General features: G+C 35.0%; 6 protein-coding genes and 1 pseudogene across 8 annotated transcripts; 3 read left to right on the plus strand and 4 right to left on the minus strand.

Annotated features, from left to right (window-relative positions):
* Positions 1-744: 744 nt before the first annotated feature.
* On the plus strand, positions 745-2,240 carry LOC125594105 (the record flags this gene model as incomplete). Its single annotated transcript, XM_048770420.1, is given in 6 exon segments — positions 745-799; positions 1,197-1,292; positions 1,559-1,612; positions 1,681-1,746; positions 1,748-1,886; positions 1,983-2,240. Coding segments are annotated over 6 exon segments (488 nt in total), but the record flags the coding sequence as incomplete, so codon positions are not given.
* Positions 2,241-2,372: 132 nt separating this feature from the next.
* LOC125594106 lies at positions 2,373-3,943 on the minus strand (annotated as a pseudogene).
* Positions 3,944-6,860: 2,917 nt separating this feature from the next.
* On the minus strand, positions 6,861-8,334 carry LOC106438131 (haloacid dehalogenase-like hydrolase domain-containing protein Sgpp). Of its 2 annotated transcripts, none has more exons than XM_013879200.3 (4): positions 8,175-8,334; positions 7,860-7,974; positions 7,631-7,782; positions 6,861-7,552 (listed from the first exon to the last, which is right to left on the minus strand). In XM_013879200.3, exons 1-4 carry the CDS (start codon positions 8,207-8,209, stop codon positions 7,105-7,107), a joined length of 750 nt encoding a protein of 249 aa, XP_013734654.2. In that variant the 5' UTR covers positions 8,210-8,334; the 3' UTR covers positions 6,861-7,104. The 2 variants fall into 2 exon arrangements, with proteins under 2 accessions (XP_013734654.2, XP_013734653.2); XM_013879199.3 differs by having other exon boundaries at positions 7,860-7,977; positions 8,175-8,308.
* Positions 8,335-8,734: 400 nt separating this feature from the next.
* LOC106438133 (annexin D4) lies at positions 8,735-10,950 on the minus strand. Its single transcript, XM_048770421.1, has 6 exons — positions 10,708-10,950; positions 10,447-10,622; positions 9,664-9,882; positions 9,368-9,589; positions 9,194-9,265; positions 8,735-9,100 (listed from the first exon to the last, which is right to left on the minus strand). The coding sequence occupies exons 1-6, from the start codon at positions 10,751-10,753 to the stop codon at positions 8,888-8,890; spliced, it is 948 nt and encodes a 315-aa protein (XP_048626378.1). The 5' UTR covers positions 10,754-10,950; the 3' UTR covers positions 8,735-8,887.
* Positions 10,951-13,086: 2,136 nt separating this feature from the next.
* On the plus strand, positions 13,087-14,809 carry LOC106443594 (annexin D3-like). Its single transcript, XM_013885142.3, has 6 exons — positions 13,087-13,274; positions 13,371-13,516; positions 13,677-13,904; positions 14,000-14,212; positions 14,292-14,384; positions 14,476-14,809. Exons 1-6 carry the CDS (start codon positions 13,199-13,201, stop codon positions 14,677-14,679), a joined length of 960 nt encoding a protein of 319 aa, XP_013740596.2. The 5' UTR covers positions 13,087-13,198; the 3' UTR covers positions 14,680-14,809.
* A 350-nt stretch (positions 14,810-15,159) lies between these two features.
* On the plus strand, positions 15,160-18,576 carry BNAA03G18090D. 2 transcript variants are annotated; one of them, XM_013879197.3, is made up of 7 exons: positions 15,160-15,650; positions 15,858-16,192; positions 16,815-16,967; positions 17,403-17,495; positions 17,847-17,913; positions 18,002-18,095; positions 18,192-18,417. In XM_013879197.3, the coding sequence occupies exons 1-6, from the start codon at positions 15,197-15,199 to the stop codon at positions 18,058-18,060; spliced, it is 1,161 nt and encodes a 386-aa protein (XP_013734651.2). In that variant the 5' UTR covers positions 15,160-15,196; the 3' UTR covers positions 18,061-18,095; positions 18,192-18,417. The 2 variants fall into 2 exon arrangements, with proteins under 2 accessions (XP_013734651.2, XP_013734650.2); XM_013879196.3 differs by having other exon boundaries at positions 15,163-15,650; positions 17,855-17,913; positions 18,192-18,576.
* LOC125594109 lies at positions 18,535-19,542 on the minus strand. The gene has a single exon (XM_048770423.1). The coding sequence runs from the start codon at positions 19,391-19,393 to the stop codon at positions 18,800-18,802; it is 594 nt and encodes a 197-aa protein (XP_048626380.1). The 5' UTR covers positions 19,394-19,542; the 3' UTR covers positions 18,535-18,799.
* Positions 19,543-19,601: the final 59 nt, after the last annotated feature.

The following is a 19,601-nucleotide window of genomic DNA, read 5'->3' on the forward strand; positions in this document are numbered from 1 at the left end:
TTTTAAAATCCTAGTCCAATCTAAAATATTTATAATATTTGGTTTATAGTTAGTAATTATTATTTATGGTGCAGTATTTAGCGGGTGGATTGAATTTATAAATTGTTATAACTGTTTATAGATTATTCTTGAATTTATATAATTTAGAAGAGTTAATTTAATTTTTTTAAATCATAAATTTAAAGTAGTCATAAAAATATGTATCTTTTTACGGTAAATTTGAAAGTGGTATTTTTTTCAGGGAGTTGTCGAATTAGATCAGTAACCAAACATACACCACCGATGTTTGCAAACCGGATGAGTGTGGTCGGCGTCCACCGTATAGCACCTTCTCTACTTCCGGTACGTTTCCTTAGCTCTCATCAAACCCATAACTCTCGAGCTGATTACTAATCTTCCTCCTTTGTTCCCACCAGCTTTCTCCCCATACTCCACGCGCGTCCTCCGGTGTCTCCTCTCTCAGCATCGCCGCCAATCAATCCGTAGTCCACCGTATCCACCGCCTGGTTACCTACTTTAGTCAAAGTGTTAGTCTTTTCCCTCTTTTAATGTCAATTATTAAGCAGAGTCCATTGAGAATGTGTGCATGTTTAGGCTTCCCACCATAAACGACCTGATGATGCTGAAGCTGAAGCTTCCGTTGGTGAAGGTATTTTCATCTATTGACATTTCTTTGTGTTTGTTGTTGACTTGAAGTTGTGGCACTGTGTTATCTTCTTTCTCTTCTTTTTTTTTTTTTTATAGGAGAAACGTTGGATAAGAATGTGACACGCAGGAAGAACCCCTTCGTTTCAGAAGAGTATGTGATTTACTTACTTAACTCCTTCATTTGATACACACTTTATGGCAATTTTGTGAGAGAATGTAGTTGTGGGTACCGTGTTAAAGCACTTCTTTTATGCCTCTTGTTTAACAACATGCGCTTATTAGGTAATCAGTGAACAAAAAAAGTTTTGTAGCTTTGGTGTTTCTTCCTTCTTTATGTGATAGGTTTTGGTTCAAAAGTTTGCCTCAGCTTACTTGCATTTTCCCTTTTTTGTGGTCACCATGAACATTTCATTAGTATTTATTATATGGCCTGCCAAATCATTTATATTCCACTCGATATGATTGAAATCTGCATTGCAAGGAAGGATTTGGGTAATTAATATAAGCTTAACGTACATCCCTTTCCTTGTGATGATCTTGTGCTGCAGGCTTCTCATGAAATTGAAGAGATATGGATTATCTGGAGTATTGTCATATGGTTTACTTAATACAGTCTATTACAGCACAGCTTTCCTGTTGGTGTGGTAAGCAGAACATACTTTTTGTCTTATCATGGAACCATTACTTTGTTTTCTGTTTGCTCTCTCTCTTGAGTACGCAGGCGCCTTAAGGTTTCCCTTATCATTGTTGTGAGCGCCAAATTTATGAGTAGCAACTGTTGACATTGATAGATTTGTTTATTCAGTTATATATATCTCTTTTAATGTAAGCAGTCTTGAGTATTCTAGTTTTTCTTTGTTTTCGATCCATCATAACATACTTGAGCGACAACAGTGATGATTATGTATAGGTTTTATGTCGCCCCAGCACCTGGGAAAATGGGTTATCTCGCTGCAGCTGAGAGGTATAACATAATCTTCATCATTTCACAGCGTTATAGGGACCTTAGTGAAAGACTCGTGTTGCATGCAGATTCGTTAAAGTGATGGCCATGGTCTGGGCTGGAAGCCAAGTTACTAAGCTCGTCAGAATAGGAGGGTAAGTTGCTGATATTAGTTTGTTATGATGTTGTACGCATGATGCGTGTTGATGGATGCAGGGCAGTGGCACTTGCACCTATTGTTGATAGAGGATTGTCTTGGTTTACAGTTAAATACAAGTTTGAAAGTCAGGGAAAAGTGAGTCACCCAATATTGCTCTGAGTAATACATACATACATCGACGATCATAAGGATAAAAGTGATCTAATCTGTGGATGCATTGTGCTTTTTCAGGCTTTCGGCGCAATTGTTGGGATATGTCTTGGTCTGGCTTTGATGCTGTTTCTTGTTGTGACACTGCTCTGGGCTTAGCACAGAGTAAAAGCTGAATTTGGAAGTTTTTGCTTTTACAACAATTTTGGTTTCGGTTACAACTTACAACAGTGTGTACTCGAGAGGGCATTGTGGACATGATCTGATGTTCTGTTTTTTTTTTTTTTGTAAGAATGATACGATTTTGTAAACTCAAATAATTAAGAAAATAGTTCAAAATGTAAGATCTCTTAGGACAAGAGTTACCGCGATTAAGCCAATAAGAAAAAAAAAGAAAGATGTTTAGCATATCTCAGAGTTGCAGTAGCAACAACACAGAGAAATGGTTATGAATATTAGACTATGAGAGAGAGATATCAAAGTTAGTTCCTTTGATTTAATAGCATTGTTGTAATACAATTGTGAAGCACCCAAATAGTTCTTCTTTTGATCAGAGAGAGCACAAATAAAAAGATAAATGATGAGGAGGTGCACCCATTTGCAGCAGCAGCTTAATGGTGCAAATCAAGAAAAGGCCATGGCGGGCTTGCTGGTCCCGTTAATAGCTGGGGCAACACCGCCTCTCGTGGCCTTCACGTACGAAAGGTATTCACTATAGTGCATGCTGAATAATGTACTCTGGTAACGAGTTAGACGGATTCTCCTACGCACTGATTCAGTTATTTCACCGCTGTGTATCCTGCTTTACGCACCAGCGAATCTATTGCCTCTATCTTTGTCCAGCCTGCGCAATGACAAGTAGCCTTAAGATTTGATGATGTATTTTAACTTTTGATCCAAACAAAGCGCAAGAGTTTTCAGGTCTAGTTAAACATACAAACTCGTAAGCAAAAACTAAGTTTGTATCATCAAAACATGGTACCTTCATGAGCTGGGACCTCAGGCAAATACGTGGCGCTTCGCTTTGTGTTAGACACAGGTTCAGTGAACTCAATGATTATACCATGCTTTCCCACCTTCATAGCCAAAACCAGGGAAGGCGTGTAAGACATCACAAGAACTCGACAAAAAAAAAACTAAGTGAGTGGGATTGAATAGCATGCATTACTTGTTTTACTTGACATGAAGAGTAACAGAAGAGTGGAAGATAAAATACCTCCCAATCAAGATAATCGTCAGCAGTTTCATAATCAGTCAAGACAGAGACGGTACATTGCAGAAATGGCAGTTCTTTGGACTGTATTGGTGGGAACCTACGATCCCTCAGGGCACTGTAATAATTTACATATAACAAAAAGGTCATGGTGGTATAAAGGGCAATATACATGCTTCATCTGTGGTCTCGAGCCCAAAATTTCTAAAACGGAATTACAAAAAAGAACTTGGAGTAAGGTACCACCTGGTCAAGGCATAATCCTTGAAGCCACTGATCAAGCGGCGTGCTTCCAGTGTACCAATACATCCACGCAATCGAGGCTCCCCTCCATTCACTATTTTCTTCCACGTCACAAACAACGGACTACAATAGAAAAACAAAACTAGAAGGCTCAGTCAAGTGGGAGATTGATGGTAGTAAGAAAGGGAGAAACTTTCATACTTGAGACAGAATCAGAACTTTTGCTTGTCATAACAAAAAAAAAGGAAAGGGTTGAAAAAAAGAAAGTAACTGATTGGCGTCGTCAAAGGCAGGTGGAGGAGTCTCCTCGTTGTTGTAGTGAGAGACCAAAGTGTCGAAACAGTACACTGCCATCTCTCTGTTCGCCATCTTTTTTTTTTCGCTTTTTAAGACAGAACCGCAGACAATAAAAAAAAATCAAAACTTTTGTAAGAAAATCGAAAGCAATTCTAAAATCTAATAACGAATCACACATAGAATAGCATTCTCAGAGATTAAAAAAAAAAGTATGAAACTTTAAGATCGGACAAGGAAAGTGAATCAAAAGCTAGATATGCTGTGAGAAGAATTGAATTCAAAGAGATAGTGAATCAATTGGGATGAAACAGAAGATAGAGCTGAGAAAACCTTGAGAGAATCGAAGAAGAAGATGGATGGCGTGGTGAAACTGATAAAGCGTGTGTTACGTTTATTAAAAGAAAGCTTTTGATTGAGAGCGCACTGACAAGTTTTTTGGTTGCTGTGTCTTTTTCTCAAGGACGTAATGTATCCCCCTACCTCGATTATTTAAAGGTTAAAAAAAACAAAAAGATATATGTGATATATGTTTTTATTAACATTAATTTATTGATTTTTTTTCAACCAACATTAATTTATTGATATATATTGGATATATATCTTTATTCAAGATTAAAATTTAATAAAATTTAATTTGAAAATAAAATAATAAATATTGCTCTCTCTGTTTCATACTATATGTTTTCTTAAAAAGTTTACTTCAATGTAACATTAATTTTAATATTTATAATCTATTTTACAATTAACTGAAATATTTTTAACTTATACTTTTATTGATGATTTTGTAATAAGTATGTAACATCTTATATTATGTATTTAGACCAAATATTCGACTAGAAATTAAGTATCAAATTCATATTTATGCATAATGAACTATACTATCAAATTTATACAGTGAAATATAGTCTCAGTTTGGAAATAGATCGAAGATTTATTTAAGAAGAGTAATTAAATGTTTTGGTTAGTAACAACTAAACAAAAAAAGATGAGGAAACTTTTTTATATAAAAAATTATGTTTAAAAATAATTAAATTTTTATATTATGTTTGAACATAGAATTATATTATTTTGTGCTTGTTTTATTTAAAATAAGCTTGTGTGTTTGGGTAATGGTATTTTATATTTTATTATTTCCAGATTAAATATTTTACTATTAATAATATTTTTATTTTATTATTTTAAAAGCAAAAACCAAAAACTAAAAACCAAAACTAAAATCACCATTCATGTTTTAAAAAAAAACTAAAATCTACTGCAAAATAAAAAAACTAAAAACAAGAATCTAAAATCCAAAAATCAAAAACTAAAAACCAAAATCCAAAATCTAGAAACTAGAAAAACAATCATCACATGAAATAGATGATTTTTCTTTTATCATTTAAGCAAAAACTCTAATTTTGTTGTAGTTCTATACAGTTAACATTTTGCTATTTTATGCATAAAATTGGACATGATAATATATAACAGTGGTATGTCTAAAATAGAATTGAGCTAAATATAAGTAAAATATAAGTGATAGAAAGAAGAAAAAAGGGGGAAAAAGCACAATCTAAAGAAAATATATGTAAAGAGGAGGTATATTTGACTAATCTTAAATATACAGATTTAGGAGGGAGAAATAGAAAAATACGATAAAAGTAACATAAAGTTAAAAATATATTTGAGAAAAAAAAGGATGAAAATAATGTATATATTCAGTTTAAGGACAGTAAAATAAATAAAAACTATGATTTTGAATACAAAATACTTTAGAAAGTAAATATAATTTTTATCACCTACTATCTTATATGGTATTTGATAAAACATTAAGGTATGAGTAGTGATGGCAAACGAGCTCTCCCACGTCCAAATGACCCGCCCCGCCGCGGAATCAAGTTCATCGGGTCTCAGTAGGCCTAGCCTATGAGATGCTGCTATTTTTTCCTCTCCGAATTTTTTCTTTCAAATGATTATGATTTAGACTATGTATATTGGTTACATGTTTAAAACATCATATTTTCACTCTACGTCATCTTCTCTTTCTTATACATCATATTTTATTTCTTTCACATCACCTTTCAACACCCATTCCATTTTTGTTCTCTACAATGATTATCATTGTTTTAAGATATTACAATATCCTATCAAAAAGTTAGTGGAGGATAATAGCATAAATATAGTAAAAAGATGAGTTCCTTTTTTTGTTTTCAAATGAAATTAAACAAATTTCTATTTATAGAGAATGAAAAATGATGAATTTGATATAAAAATTATATAAATATAATTATAATTATTATGAAATAATTGATGTTAAATAACTGAAATAAAAAAAAAGTTAGAAAATATGAGCATCTAATCAGAAAATATGAACATCCAATCAGTTTTTTTATAATTGTCTTCATCCTTATATGTGCGTTACAATTAAAATATGTGAGAAAAACTTAATAATTTAGTCAAATCAACATTTGCCACGTCCTTTAAGAAGGATCCATGTTTTTTTATCAATACTAAATTTACCACATCATGTATTTTATTTTTGCAACAACCCATTAGAAGCTTATTTTAATATTAATAAACAGTTGATAATTTTTTCATTGTAGTCTTAGGCACTTTTTCATATTATTTTAGTGTTAAAACTTTTTAACGCACCACAAGTTTTCTTCACTTGGCTTTGCAGGAGCATCATTTTACTGTTTTAGACTATTTAACAATTTTGTAACAAGTTAAAAATTATGAGATAGAATAAAAATATATCAAGACTTAAAATCTATAAATATGTAAATGTCTAATATTAATAGTAAAATTAAATTTTAAATTCAAAATAAGCCAAACGTAAATCATAAAATGATAATAAGTTATCGATAAAAAATAAACCAATATCAAATCACATCAACTAGTTTTGTTAATATTTTCATAATTCACATGATCATATAATTTTTTTTTTTTGGAAAAAAAACTAAAATTTGAACTTCTTAATTAGAATATGTTTCGTATTCTGTAACCAAAAAATCTAAAAAAAAATTAAATTTATGTATTGGTTCAACCGGTAGCTGGATTCCGGATTTTAACGGTTTTTGTGGATTTTACGAGTTTTAAATAATGGTTTTTTCTTAAACTCAAACCGGATTACATAGTGGTTCATTCGACCACGGGTCGGTTTAAAACACTGTATATAATGAAAATTTCTATAAGAGTAAGCTGTAAAAGAGGAAGTCGAACACACTGCATCATCATTCATCACTTAGTTTTTATTTATTTTGGATCAGATAAGACCTTAGAATGTCACACTTCTACACTTTCTTAGTACTAAAATATAAACATAGAAAACATGTTCACACATCTTCACTTATTTGAAAGCTCCCATTGTTTGTCATATATTCCCAAAAGAATATTCAACAATAATCAACGAAGATAAAAAAAGTAAAACTTCAGAGGCTGCTCATAGGCTCAAGTCAGTCACTCACTCACATCTCAAGACTTTAGAAAACTCCCCTTGTTATCAAGTTCTTCCAACACAGCCCACAGTTTTGGATCAGCATAGTTCTCAATGAGAAAAGCCGGTTTTGCTTGCATCAGCATGCTTGCTGGATTACCTGTAGTAAGTCCAACCACAGGCATTCCAGCTGCAACTCCAGCTTTGATCCCAGAGACTGAGTCCTCGAAAACTAACGTATGCTCCTTCGACACGTTAAGCACTTCAAGAGCCTTCAAGTACGGCCCCGGGTGTGGTTTGGGGTACTCACATTCAGACCCAAGAATCACTGCCTGGAAGAAATCAGTCAGACCAAGTTTGGATATCATGAGCTCTGCGTTTTCTTTCGGAGCGTTCGTCACAGCAGCTCGCTTCAGTCCACGTTCCTCTATCCATTTGGTTAGTTTTATAAGCCCGTCAAGTGGCTTTATCTTCTCTGCTACAAGTCTAATCAATAAGAGGAAAACAAAGTTAATCCTAAGTTCCTAACTTAACTCAAATCTTAAAAAGAAGTTTAAGACTTACTTGCGGTAAAGAGCTTCCTTTTCCTCACAAAATGTTAACCCTCTTGTAACATCATTAGGGAAGAGAGCAAGAGCAATCTCAGAGTTATGTTTTCCACCAATGTTCTCAATAAAGAACTTCTCGTCGATTGGTACACCGTTGTTAAAACCAATCTGTGAATGATACAAGAAGCAAACTTTGAAGCAAGAGCTTGATAGTAATTAAGATATGATTATAAAGGATTATTAACCTGTTGGAGCAGTTCTTGAAAGGCAATAAGGTGGATAGGATCAGAGTCACAGAGAGTTCCATCAACATCAAAGAGAATGGCTTCTAAAGGAGCAAGATGAGAGAGAGAAGGTTTGCTGCTTCACAACATAACAAGACAGAGATCAAAACTAAGAGATTTGCATTAAAAGGATCAAACTTTCGGATACCCAATACTATTAGCAACCATTGATTGTGTGTTACAATGTTAATAATGATTAGCTGCAAAGTTCCATTGATGTTGGAGATCGTGCATATACACAACAGAGATCTTAAGAATCAGAGAATTGAAGTGTACCTCACAGAAGAGTTAAGATCGGAGAAGCCATTCATTGTGATGGAACTGATAAAGAACAACGAATCTAGTCTAGAAGAAAGGAGTGGTTTTTGAGAGACGATGAAAAAAAAGCAGAGTGAAGAGGAGAAATGGGATTAATGTTCCGCCAGGGGAAGATTCGCGGACTTTTCTTCGCCACGTGGCGGCTTTTGGTTTCCTTACAAAATGCCAAAAATGTTAACCGGGAAATCATACCTATATTCGGTTTAGATAATGAAATTGCGAACCAATCATTTATTATCACCCTTCAAACTTGTATATGATTAGACTTCCCACAAGTTCATAATATTTTTGTTTTGTTAATGTGATACACTGATACTCATTAGACACTAGTGCTAACGGAAGGTTTCCTTCACTCCAAACTTAATTTTTCTTTTCACTGAAAATGTTTTTTTTTGTCGGCTACCCATGTAAATTACTGAAAATGTTTTAACCTTGCAAGTTTAGTTAATTTGATTCAAGTTACTATGTCATTCTAGCATAAAACATGAAAACATAGTTTAACATGACACACTCTTCTCTTCTTGAATAATGTCACCAGAGACAGTAACTTTATTATTAGATATGGTGATAAAAGGGTATAGAAAACGCAAATGTTGGGATAGAAACATAAAACCGAAAGAAATTCAAATGTTCAATAACCACAAGTCTTGGGAATAAGTTCAGAACTGAAATCAATTTGATTTAGATAGTAGTGTGAGCAAGAAATCTCTGTAGTTTCCTTTAATCTTCTCTTGAATTGTTTGGGCCAAAGGCTCTCCATAGAGCTGGTTATACTCTTCTGCTATCTCTTTCATGTCACTATGATCTGCTCTCGTGACGAACACTCTTGTCAACCACTTCTTGGTACCCTTGTCCGCATCTTTGTTCAAAGAAGCGTTCAAAATCTACAACCAAAGACAAGCAGAGACTTTATTAGAACAAGAAAAGTTTATACATGATAGAAGATGTTATCATAAGTTCATTAGTATTAGTATTACCTTGCTGAAATACACTGAGGGTTTGAGCAAGCAAAGCAATGCTTCATTGATGAGAGAAGACTCAGATACACCCTGATGATCATACCACAATATTTTCTTGATCCATTAGAAAAAGTTACACATATAAACAAAAAAAATACTATAAGAAGTGAGTATAAATAATATATATGTTACCCCAAGAAGATCAGAGCCTTTGATTTGGTTAAAGTGCTTGTAGAGATGTTCGAGATGGAGTTTGCTTCTTGTACTCAGAATCCTAACAACCTCATCATTCTCTATGGCTCCCTCTCCGGAAGAAGCCACCGCCTCGGCCAAAATCTTAGCGTCCGATTTGGCGGAACTTTCCTTCACCTCTTTCCCTTCGTATCTGTAAGCACTCACGAGGCCTACTAGCAGCTGCACAACACACAGAGAGACAGTAAGTTAGAAGAGATCGGGTGAAATGTAACGGTAAGTAAGAATGTACTGACCTTGCGCTGAGAGCCGTGGACGTGAGAGGCAATGTCTTCTTCCATCGACTGGTCGAAAAGAGAGTGATAAGCCTTGCGTGCGCCTAGGAGATCTTCAGAGGAGCGAGTGCATGACACCTCCACGATGAGGTTGTAAGCTTCATCTCCTTTCTTCAGTGCTTTCTTCACCAACCTCGCGTCTCTCTCCCATGGATGCATCGACCACATCACCACCGCATTCTACACATCACAGACCAAACTTTCATCATTTCCATCCAGTTGAAACTCACTAGCTTACTTTTTTCTCTCCTAGCGAGTGTGTTAATTAATTAGGATATGTGAGAAGAAAATACTAATATAACAACATAGCAGAGTATTTGATCAACATTCTTGAGACTATATGACTATATAAATCCTCTAAGACTCTAACCAATCACACACTAAATAATTACATAAACAGAAAAACTATCTATACAAAGGATAACCCAATTAGTACGTTTCTGTATTACTATTACTTTATTTTTTCAAGAAAATTTAGCAATTTTAGTTTTATTGAAACTGAAATAAATGGTTTGTTGTGTACTTTTCTTAGGTAAAAACAATAACTGATTTGTTACTGGGTAAAAAAAAACTAGTAGAAATGGTAAAAAATCAACTACATAGATTTAGATGGTGTGATAAGTTTTGCCAAAAAAAAGAAGAAGTAAAAACTAGAATAGATGGTAATAAATTATTTAGAAAGATGGATAAAAAGAAAAGCCAGAAAATAAAGAAGGAGATATGTAAAAAGATTAAGAAACTGACAGTGAAGCGAGAGAACTCAATCTTGAGATGTTTGACAAAGTGATCATGACATTTCTCAAAAGCTCTTTCTTCATCCTCCACAAAGAAACTTTTGCTTGCTTTCCTAAACAACTTTCGATGATCCTTGTGCGAGTTTCCCAGAGTACTTATCAATGCTCCCTCCTCAACTCCCATTCCTACAAGTTTTGTTTAATGATTTCGTATAGTTAATCTCGATAACGTTCTCAGTATCATTGTACTAAGATTGTTTTTCATAGTTACCTGAGATTGCTTTGGTGATGCCTTCGAGATCGAGAGTATGAGCCATTTTTCTTGCTTTTGAGTTCTTGTTAGTTTGTTTCTGCTTTGCTTGGGTTAATGTGGAAAGCTAAGAAAGAGAGACAAGTCATTTTATATGATGCTGATTATTAAGGGTGATGTTGTGGTTTACGGAGGGAGTCAAGGGTATTCTAGGTATATCAAAACTTATTCATTTAGTATAAAAGTTTGTGTTCAGATTTAAGACAAACGCTAGCCAATGTTGTAACAAGAAGTAACGCCCACAAGATTTATTGCGTGTTTTAACAACTGTTTCATATGAAAAGGATGAATTACACTAGTCCAAGACAAACTTAAACTTACTGTTTTTGTTTTAACTGGACTTTATTAAGTTTGACCATTATATAATCATCATATCTATAATACAAAACGGGTTCCGGGAAAGACGAAGATGTTTAAAGTTTGCAAATGTATTTTTATTTTGTCACAAGTTGTATTATACTAAAATGATGAGTTCGTATTATGACAAAGTCAACACACTAAAACACACTATGATTGGCGTGGTCTATTTTTGTATAATTAGGAAACTTGTAGCAAATGCAAATCAAAGTGAGTCAAAGTTTAGGATATGATGCACTGTCACCCTGCCCCAGCTGGCATATGATTTAGGATATGATGCATAAGATTAAGAGCCATGTGGTTTAGAATAGGTCGAATCTCAGATAATCAATGGAAAAGTAGTAAAAATTAACTAATTGCGATCTCACTCAATCACGAATATTAGATGTGATAACTACAATGAAAAATGTTTACTACATTTATATAAAAAAGCCCCGAAGATCAAGGCTAAGCATAGAGCATATCTTTTCTTCTCTTAAACTAATGCATTCTTTAACAAAAGTGTTATACGTTCTCATTATGTCCAGACTGTCCCTTTAAAGAAATCATGCACGTAACCAATTTAAAAGAGTAGCTGAGAAGCCTCAATCACGTTTCCTTCGCGACTGTGTAAGAATAATAACTAGTGATTAGTTTATCAATATTCTCCATCAAGCATCACATGGTGTTTTAAAAAAGGTTGTTGCTGAGTATCTGTCATTGGGAGTAGAACCACGTTTTTGGGTCATATCTGCATGGCTGCATGTGTCCCTTTCACCACTATTATTTGGTAAACCAATTAAAGAGCTATGAATTATTGTGTATGACAGGGTGTTTAGTTCAGACTGTGCCCGTAAACAAGATCACGTTTTACACGAAGATACGACATAACCAATAATATAGAGGGGACAGCTGTCTATCTTTGAGGCTTATATGATTTGCATGTCACTATCTCTTTTATTTGATTTGGTTAAACTAGTTCGTCAGTCATAACTCATAAGATTCGGTCATCTTCCATCCTCTTAAATCAACTTTTATCTATACGCATGTCTCACACAGCTACATGTTTTTGACTACAAGTCTACAACGCTGTTTATAGAAAACAGTAGTACATCCGAAATTTCTTGCGTTAACACAATAATGTAATATCAGAAATAACATTTTGATAAGAAACACCATACATTTTTTTTTGACAAAGAAACACCATAATATATACCAGTTTTTGACGTATATTCTTTTCGTTCTGATGAATCTGCAAACACAATCATTTTAGTTCCAGATTTCAGATAATTTTATAAATTTTAGACAATCAGCTCGATTTGAATTTTACAATATAGTATTTTAGAAACTTGTTAAAAACACCATAGTTTTTATTTATATAAATTAAAAAATTATATTCGATTATGTTAAGGATTAACTGCGATTTAGTGCTGTGACTTGCATTTTTTATAAATAAATAAAATAAAATCACAAAAAAAAAACACAAAACTAAACTATTTGAAAGTTTTTTTTGCAGAAAACCCCTCAAGTGGTAAGTACAAGATGGATTGTGAAAAAAGTTATAGACAGAGAGACTATTTAGTAATATAAATAAATATTGGACCCTCCAATTCAACATCCTCCAAAATCATTAGACCATCCGCATTGAAGTATTAATAGGAAAGTTCACAGAAAAAATATTAAAATAATCGGATTTTAATGAATCCAGCTCGTGCAGGTTCGCCGGAGTGATACCGTCTCGTTATTGTTCTGCGGGCCTCACGATACGTGACGATCCGCGATAGATTCGTTTATATATATATATATATTTTTTTTTTTTTTCTTTTTTTTTAAAGAAAAACGAAAAAAAAAATTAAAATAATAAAAAAAAACATTAGAAATCGGGAATCATCAGTTGGCTGCTCATGCTCTTACAGTTTCGACAGAAAAGAAAAAAAGATCACTACAGTAACGCCTTCGGGGGTATTTTCGTCAACTTAAGATTGTCTTATTACACCTAAACAATAGTTAAAACTTAAAACCGTAACAAGAGAGAGAGAGAGAAAGAAATTACAAGGTAGAGAGAGAGAAGAAGCACAGCACACGCTTCGGAGAAACAGAGGAATACATCTCTCAAATGGCGACCATTAGAGTACCAGACGAAGTCCCATCTCCAGCTCAGGATTCTGAAACTCTCAATAAAGCTTTTCGCGGTACGTTACAATTAATCATCTTATCTGCATTCACGTACGTTCGCAAGCTTTTGTCTGGTTCTTGAAACTGGAACCGTGTTCTTGTTGTTGTTGTAGGATGGGGAACAGATGAGAAGGCTATCATACGCGTTTTAGGAAAAAGAAACGAGAGCCAGAGAAAGAGAATCAGGGAGAGTTATAAAGAGATTTACGGCAAGGATCTTATCGATGATCTCTCCTCTGAACTCTCTGGTGATTTCAAGGTACTGGCACATTCAAAACAAGGCTGGCTCTAAGATTATATGGTTTATAAACATTTATTAAGAATTTTTATAAAAAATTTTAAACTTCTATATATGTTACTATAAAAAAAAATTGAAGGCCAAAAACAATGAAAACAAGAACTTGTGATTTAATTCGCAGAAAGCTGTGATTCTGTGGACGAAAGATCCAGCAGAGAGATACGCAAGGCTTGCGAACAAGGTCTTGAATGATAAAAAGAAAACCATAGAGAAACTAAAGATCCTCGTGGAGATCTCTTGCACAAGTTCTCCTAGCCATTTGATTGCTGTGAGGAAAGCTTATTGTTCTCTCTACGACTCATCCCTTGAAGAAGACATTGCTTCCTCTGTTCCTTTTCCTCTTGCAAAGGTTCTTTATCTTACTCTTTTGTCTTTTAGCTGTCTCATAAGTAACTCAATTAGTCTATCTAATACCACATTTATGGTAATAATAAAAATGGACAGTTGCTGGTGACATTAGCAACTTCGTTCAGATATGATAAAGAGAAGGTTGACAAGGAAGTTGCTACAATAGAGGCCGGTATGCTACATGAAGCCATATCAAAAAAGCAACTAGATCATGATCATGTCCTTTACATTATAGGAACTCGCAGTATCTACCAGCTCAGAGCAACCTTTGTTGCTTACAAGCAGAGTTATGGGAACACATTAGATAAGGTTTTGAAGCATCTTTGTTTAGCTTTGAGAATTTTGTCTTTTCATGGATACTTCATGTTTGTTGGTTATTATGGCACAGGATGTTGATGGATGTCCTGGAGATGCTGATCTGAGAAGTCTATTGCAGATGGTGATCTTGTGCATTGAGTTCCCTGAGAAACACTTTGCAAAGGTACTAATAACATTTTGAGCAGACATAGACTCAAATAGCAAAAAATATCAAGAAAGACAAGAATGGTGTTTAAATTATATTCTACTTGCAGGTTGTAAGAGATTCGATTGAGGGGTTTGGAACAGATGAAGATTCGTTGACGAGAGCGATTGTGATGCGTGCAGAGATTGATTTGATGAAAGTAAGAGGAGAGTATTTCAATATGTATAACGCAAGCATGGATAACGCTATCATTGGTGATGTTTCTGGTGACTACAAGGACTTCCTCATGACTCTACTTGGTTCCAAAATCTGATCTTTGTTTGAATTTTAATATTCTTGGCTTGGCTTGTGAATTGTGACTTGTATTAAAGACTTCATTTTCTGATTCAGATTTGATAAAACATGTTATAAAAATAATCAAAACTACTCTTGGTTTTTGAATTTTTTATGATATGTGTTAGATCTGCGGTTTTGTTAAGCCAGTTTATCAAACCAAGCTAATTTAATTATATCAATCATTCAAACCAAACTAACCAAATTAACCAAAAATAATTGAAGACTTACTACAATTTATTGAGATTATTCAAATTTAACTAAAAGAAAAGCAAAAACTCTGTCATGGCCATCACTCCTACCGCTATCTCTATATGTCTCCATCAAAACCATAGTTGTTTATAATTTACTAAGGACAACCATAGTGTTGGTGGCTAATGTGGTGTTCTTAAAAGAAATCTTCAAAACGCCGTCGTGTCATCTATTGGCCGTTAAAGACGTTATTTTTTTTTTTTTGGAACCAAAGAGAGGGCAAAGTTATCTTAACATTCAAGTGGATGGGTGGTCATCTTGCAACCACGATTCAGGTGAAGATACACAACTCCAAAGAAAAATGGCTAACCATCTCTTCTCTCTGCCAAGAATCAATGGCTTCTTTCAACCACTCTTGGCTCTCTTCTCCACTCTCCGAACCTCCCACTTTCTTCCTCTCTCCTTCTCCACAACCAAAACCCTTCAAACTCTCTGTTCTCAGAAACAAATCTTCATCTATACTCAACTCTTCCTCTCCAGACAGCTCTCCGGAGGTTGAGGTCGTCTTGGATCCCGTGAAGCTCGCGTTAAAGAAAGCCGAGGCCTATAAGAAATCGAAAGCTGAGCAAAAAACTTCTGAGAGAAATGCTGGTGACGAGGAAGTGCCGCTCACGGTGAAGCTTGCTAAGCAAAAGGCTGATGAGTATAAGAAGCAGAAAGAGCTTGGAGCTGATGGTGTCCAGGAGGCTAATAAACCCAGTTCAGTAAAAACCATATCTTTACAGACAATAACTGAAACTGATGTTGTGTTGTTTTGTCTTTGTTCAAGCAGATCAATTTTTTTTTCCAATTGGCTTTAATGAAAATGAGCAGAGAATATGCATGGAGAGGCTTTATTGTATATGTTAAAATGTTCTAATTCAGTCAAAACATGATCTCAAGACCTTGCTTGTTATGGTGTTTCAGGTAGTACAGAGAAAAGTTCTGTTAGGTCATCAAACAAGGTTGAGGAAGAGAATGGTGGTAAGAAGAGAGAGTTGAAAGTCTCCAGCATTGACTTTGTTGGACTTGGGTTCGCTGATAAGAAGAGCACAAGGGGGCTTCCACCGGGGCTGGTTCCTGTTGAGGACTATTTTGCTGGAGGGGACTTACCTGAGGTGGAGTTTATAGTTGGTGACAAGACAAGATTTGACAAGACAGAAAAGAAGTTTGAGCAAGAAGGAAACGAAAACTCTGATGTATATAAGCCCAAAGTTTCCACATGGGGTGTTTTCCCAAGACCTAGTAACATCTCTAAAACGGTATGTGACTATATACCCATTTTAAAGATATGTGTTATGCAACCTTAAGGGGAATGGATTTGTTTGTCCAATGTTAGTCTTTTGAGGACTGTCCGTATTATGGACTTTCCATTGAGTTCTTTTTTTTTGTTTTGTTAACTGTCCGTATGCTTAAACCAAGTTTTGGTCGGTAGAAAGATTATTCTGAAGAACAACTTTATTTGACCATGTCTGGTTTATATGGAAAAATGTTACGGTTTGGATTTTCCATTGAGTTCATGTCATTATTTACTGTCCAGTATGATGCAACCAATTGGTGTAGTTACCTATAGAAACAAGTAAAATGTATATTGGAGCTACAGTATAAAACTTCCTTACCATTCTGAAGAGGCTAGACACTTATAATATTTTGAATAGTTTGAATAGTTTATCTCTTTGTGATGATATGTAAAATTTGGTCAACTCTGCTAGAGTAATATCCTTGGTTTTCAGCTAGATGGTAAGTAAAAAAAAAATCTCCTTACGTTTTTGAACAATCTTGTACCTTTAAAAGTGATCCATTCATGCTCATGGCCGTGGGAGGCCAGTTTTGGATGTGTGACTTTGTATGATGACTGAGCTATATACCTTTTTCTGGATTAAGTTTGGTGGTGGAAGGACACTCCAACCAGGAGATTCAATTGAAACTGCTGAAGAGAGGACTGCGCGAGAAGAACGGACAAAACAATTGCTCACTGCCTACAAGGAATCAATTGGACTGAATATTGATCCCAAACTCAAACTTGAGTGTGAGGAGGTACTCCCATGACATTTATTTTTTGTTTTTAATTTTCTTTTTCATGACAAGCCTGATGCTGAAGTAAAATTGTTTTGAACTCATGCATGTGTTTCCTCTTCAGCATGTAAATTTTGGAAGCTTTTAATTTGAGAATGCTCCAAGCTAATATCATATAAAGTATTAGACTATTAGTCACTGTCTTTAGATCATAACAAGGATATGGGCTTGGCTGAAAATGTGATAGGGACTCATGTTTTCTCTAAGTAGATTCTCATTTCTTCATATCATCATTTTCTAGAGAAAAAAATCATTTGAGTAAAGAAAGACTAGAAAAGGTTCTTTGCTTTAGCTACATGCATGTTCTGCTTCTATTCCCGCTGAAAGGTAGCTAGAAACGTTCTGCTTATCGTGTGGTTCTTCCCTTGGTTTTGAGTCTTTTGACGCTTATAACAGGCACTAGAAAAGGGGAATTCCCTTATGGATTCAGGGAGACTCAAAGAAGCTTTGCCATACTATGAAAAGGTCATGGAGAAAATAGTCTTTAAGGTGATTTCTCCAAGCCTAATTCTAGTTTATCAAATTCATCTCATATGCATTAGTCTGCTTTATTGGAGTATTTGTTCTGCATATGCCTGATTCGTCTTGACTGCAGGAGACTTCATTATTATATATACCCATCAGCATGTACGTGGAGAAAAACTCTCAACAATTTTTATTTTTTTTTAAACTGATTAGTATGTGTTATTATTAGTTCCATGAGCTTATCATTATTCTATGGACATATTAATCCACTGATGCACTTAGATCTACTAAAGAAGTAGTCTGCTTCAGAACAGAACATGATGTTTTTTTAAGGTTGCCACAAATAACTGTGACCCTAACTAATAATGAGTATAGCTGTGCAGAGCGAGCTTCATGGATCAGCAGCTTTGCAGTGGTCTATTTGTCAGGATTCACTTAGAAAGTAAGTAGCATGCTTTGTTGATGATGTTGAGTATTGGACTTTATGGTCTCTTGTGCGCTAAATACTGTTATTTTGGAGTGGTTGACAGGACAGATAAGGCAAAAGGCATGTATGAGAAGCTTCTCTCCCACCCAAACCCAAGAGTGAGCAAGAAAGCTAGGCAGTTCATGTTCAGTTTTCAGGTAACTTTAACACCCACAAAAGTATCATACCTGATGATGAGTTTTCAGTTCAGTGCTCAGGGAACTTAGCTAAGTTTTTTTTTAATGAACTTGTAGGCAATGGAGATGCTTAAGGTTCAGGGCTCGAACTTCATGCAGATAAACCCGGGGTATGAGGATTATTTTGAAGCCTTTGTTAAGAAAGACAAAGTTGATTACAAAGCTAAGGAGGAAGAAGGAGAGGCAATGGGAATAAATGAGACACTTCTATATGTGATTCTTCTTGCTTCTCCTATTCTATTGGTCTTTACTGTTGCTGCACAGAGAGGGAACATGCACTGAAGACACAAACTCTTGTCAACTTCTTACATGTAAGTCATGTTGTAAATATATATATATGAGGTAATGTGATGCAAAGCAGCCAAAGTAGTAGTTCGTTGGTTTGCATCTATTGTTGACCTTAATTGAAAATTCATTTTATTAAGAGTTTTGTATACTACAACATTAAAGAAACCCAACTAGGAACATATATATTTACAACAAAGAATCTTTTTTTTAACACCTTATTACAACAAAGAATCAACCTTAGAAAATCGACTCATGAGTCTTTAACTGAACCCTAACGTATAACACACGCATCACATTTCATTCCATTTATTACCAAAAAGTAACGGCTTGTGTAATGCAAGATTTGATCATCCATGGCCACATGTCACAAAGCCTGACTACTTCTTGGTTTGGCCTTGACCAGCTGCCGAGCCACTTTTACCTCCTCCATCAGCTCCACCACCTCCTGCGTCGACCGTCCTTACTTTAAACCATTCATCTCTCAAGTCTGGTGGACCAAGATTGATACCTCTCGAGGTGAATCGTGGCGAACCAGCGCTGAGACTTCTCTGCATAGTCATTGACTTTGTAGGAGAAAGACGAGATTCTTGTTTGAATTGGGACATAGCGTCTCCGATTTTGTTGAAGAAACCAAGAAACTTGTCTTTGGTTCCACCTGGAAACATCTTCTTAAGCAGCTGAAGTTGCCCGACGTAAAGCTCTCTCATATACTCTATTACCGTCAAGACTCTCATGTCCATCCTCAAACCCCCGTCATCATCATGCTGTTCTTTAAAAAGTTTGTGGTAGAGATATCCAATGTCGCTGTACTGTCTCTTCATGCTCCCACTTCTTAGTCTTGTTGATTCAGAATCATCAAACAATCCGAAGAAGACGCTGTTCTTGCAGTTGCTGTCTTCTTCGTTTTCTTCGTCTTCTGTGGAATGATAACTCAGAGAGTTAATGCCAAGATGTTTCTTCTCCATAGACATAATTATCCACAAAACTTGTTTCACAAGTCTTTTGAGCAAAACGTGTTTTTGTGTTCTTGTTTTGGTTTGTTTTTGTTTTAGGATGTGTTTCAAGATGAGAGGAAGAAAGCAAAGGATTTTATACGAACGCAAAAACGAGTAGAAAAGATTAGATCTTTTGTTTGTTCCAGACTTGTCAACATGACTTCTTCAACGTTGACTAGATGGG

Source organism: Brassica napus (genome assembly GCF_020379485.1).
Source record: "Brassica napus cultivar Da-Ae chromosome A3 unlocalized genomic scaffold, Da-Ae chrA03_Random_12, whole genome shotgun sequence".
NCBI classification, from domain to species: domain Eukaryota; kingdom Viridiplantae; phylum Streptophyta; class Magnoliopsida; order Brassicales; family Brassicaceae; genus Brassica; species Brassica napus.

Coding starts and splice junctions, on each gene's coding strand:
- LOC106438131 (XM_013879199.3), bottom strand. CDS start 8,209: ATGAATGGCTTCTCCGATCTTAACTCTTCTGTGAG. Junction 7,978..8,174: donor GATCTTAACTCTTCTGTGAG/GTACACTTCAAT, acceptor TATGTTGTGAAG/CAGCAAACCTTCTCTCTCTC. Junction 7,783..7,859: donor TTCAAGAACTGCTCCAACAG/GTTAATAATCCT, acceptor TATCATTCACAG/ATTGGTTTTAACAACGGTGT.
- LOC106438133 (XM_048770421.1), bottom strand. CDS start 10,753: ATGGCTCATACTCTCGATCTCGAAGGCATCACCAAAGCAATCTCAG. Junction 9,883..10,446: donor TTGAGTTCTCTCGCTTCACT/GTCAGTTTCTTA, acceptor TGTGATGTGTAG/AATGCGGTGGTGATGTGGTC. Junction 9,590..9,663: donor TCCACGGCTCTCAGCGCAAG/GTCAGTACATTC, acceptor TGTGTTGTGCAG/CTGCTAGTAGGCCTCGTGAG.
- LOC106443594 (XM_013885142.3), top strand. CDS start 13,199: ATGGCGACCATTAGAGTACCAGACGAAGTCCCATCTCCAGCTCAGGAT. Junction 13,517..13,676: donor AACTCTCTGGTGATTTCAAG/GTACTGGCACAT, acceptor TTTAATTCGCAG/AAAGCTGTGATTCTGTGGAC. Junction 14,385..14,475: donor CTGAGAAACACTTTGCAAAG/GTACTAATAACA, acceptor TTCTACTTGCAG/GTTGTAAGAGATTCGATTGA.
- BNAA03G18090D (XM_013879196.3), top strand. CDS start 15,197: ATGGGTGGTCATCTTGCAACCACGATTCAGGTGAAGATACACAACTCC. Junction 15,651..15,857: donor CCAGGAGGCTAATAAACCCA/GTTCAGTAAAAA, acceptor ATGGTGTTTCAG/GTAGTACAGAGAAAAGTTCT. Junction 16,193..16,814: donor CTAGTAACATCTCTAAAACG/GTATGTGACTAT, acceptor TTCTGGATTAAG/TTTGGTGGTGGAAGGACACT.
- LOC125594109 (XM_048770423.1), bottom strand. CDS start 19,393: ATGTCTATGGAGAAGAAACATCTTGGCATTAACTCTCTGAGTTATCAT.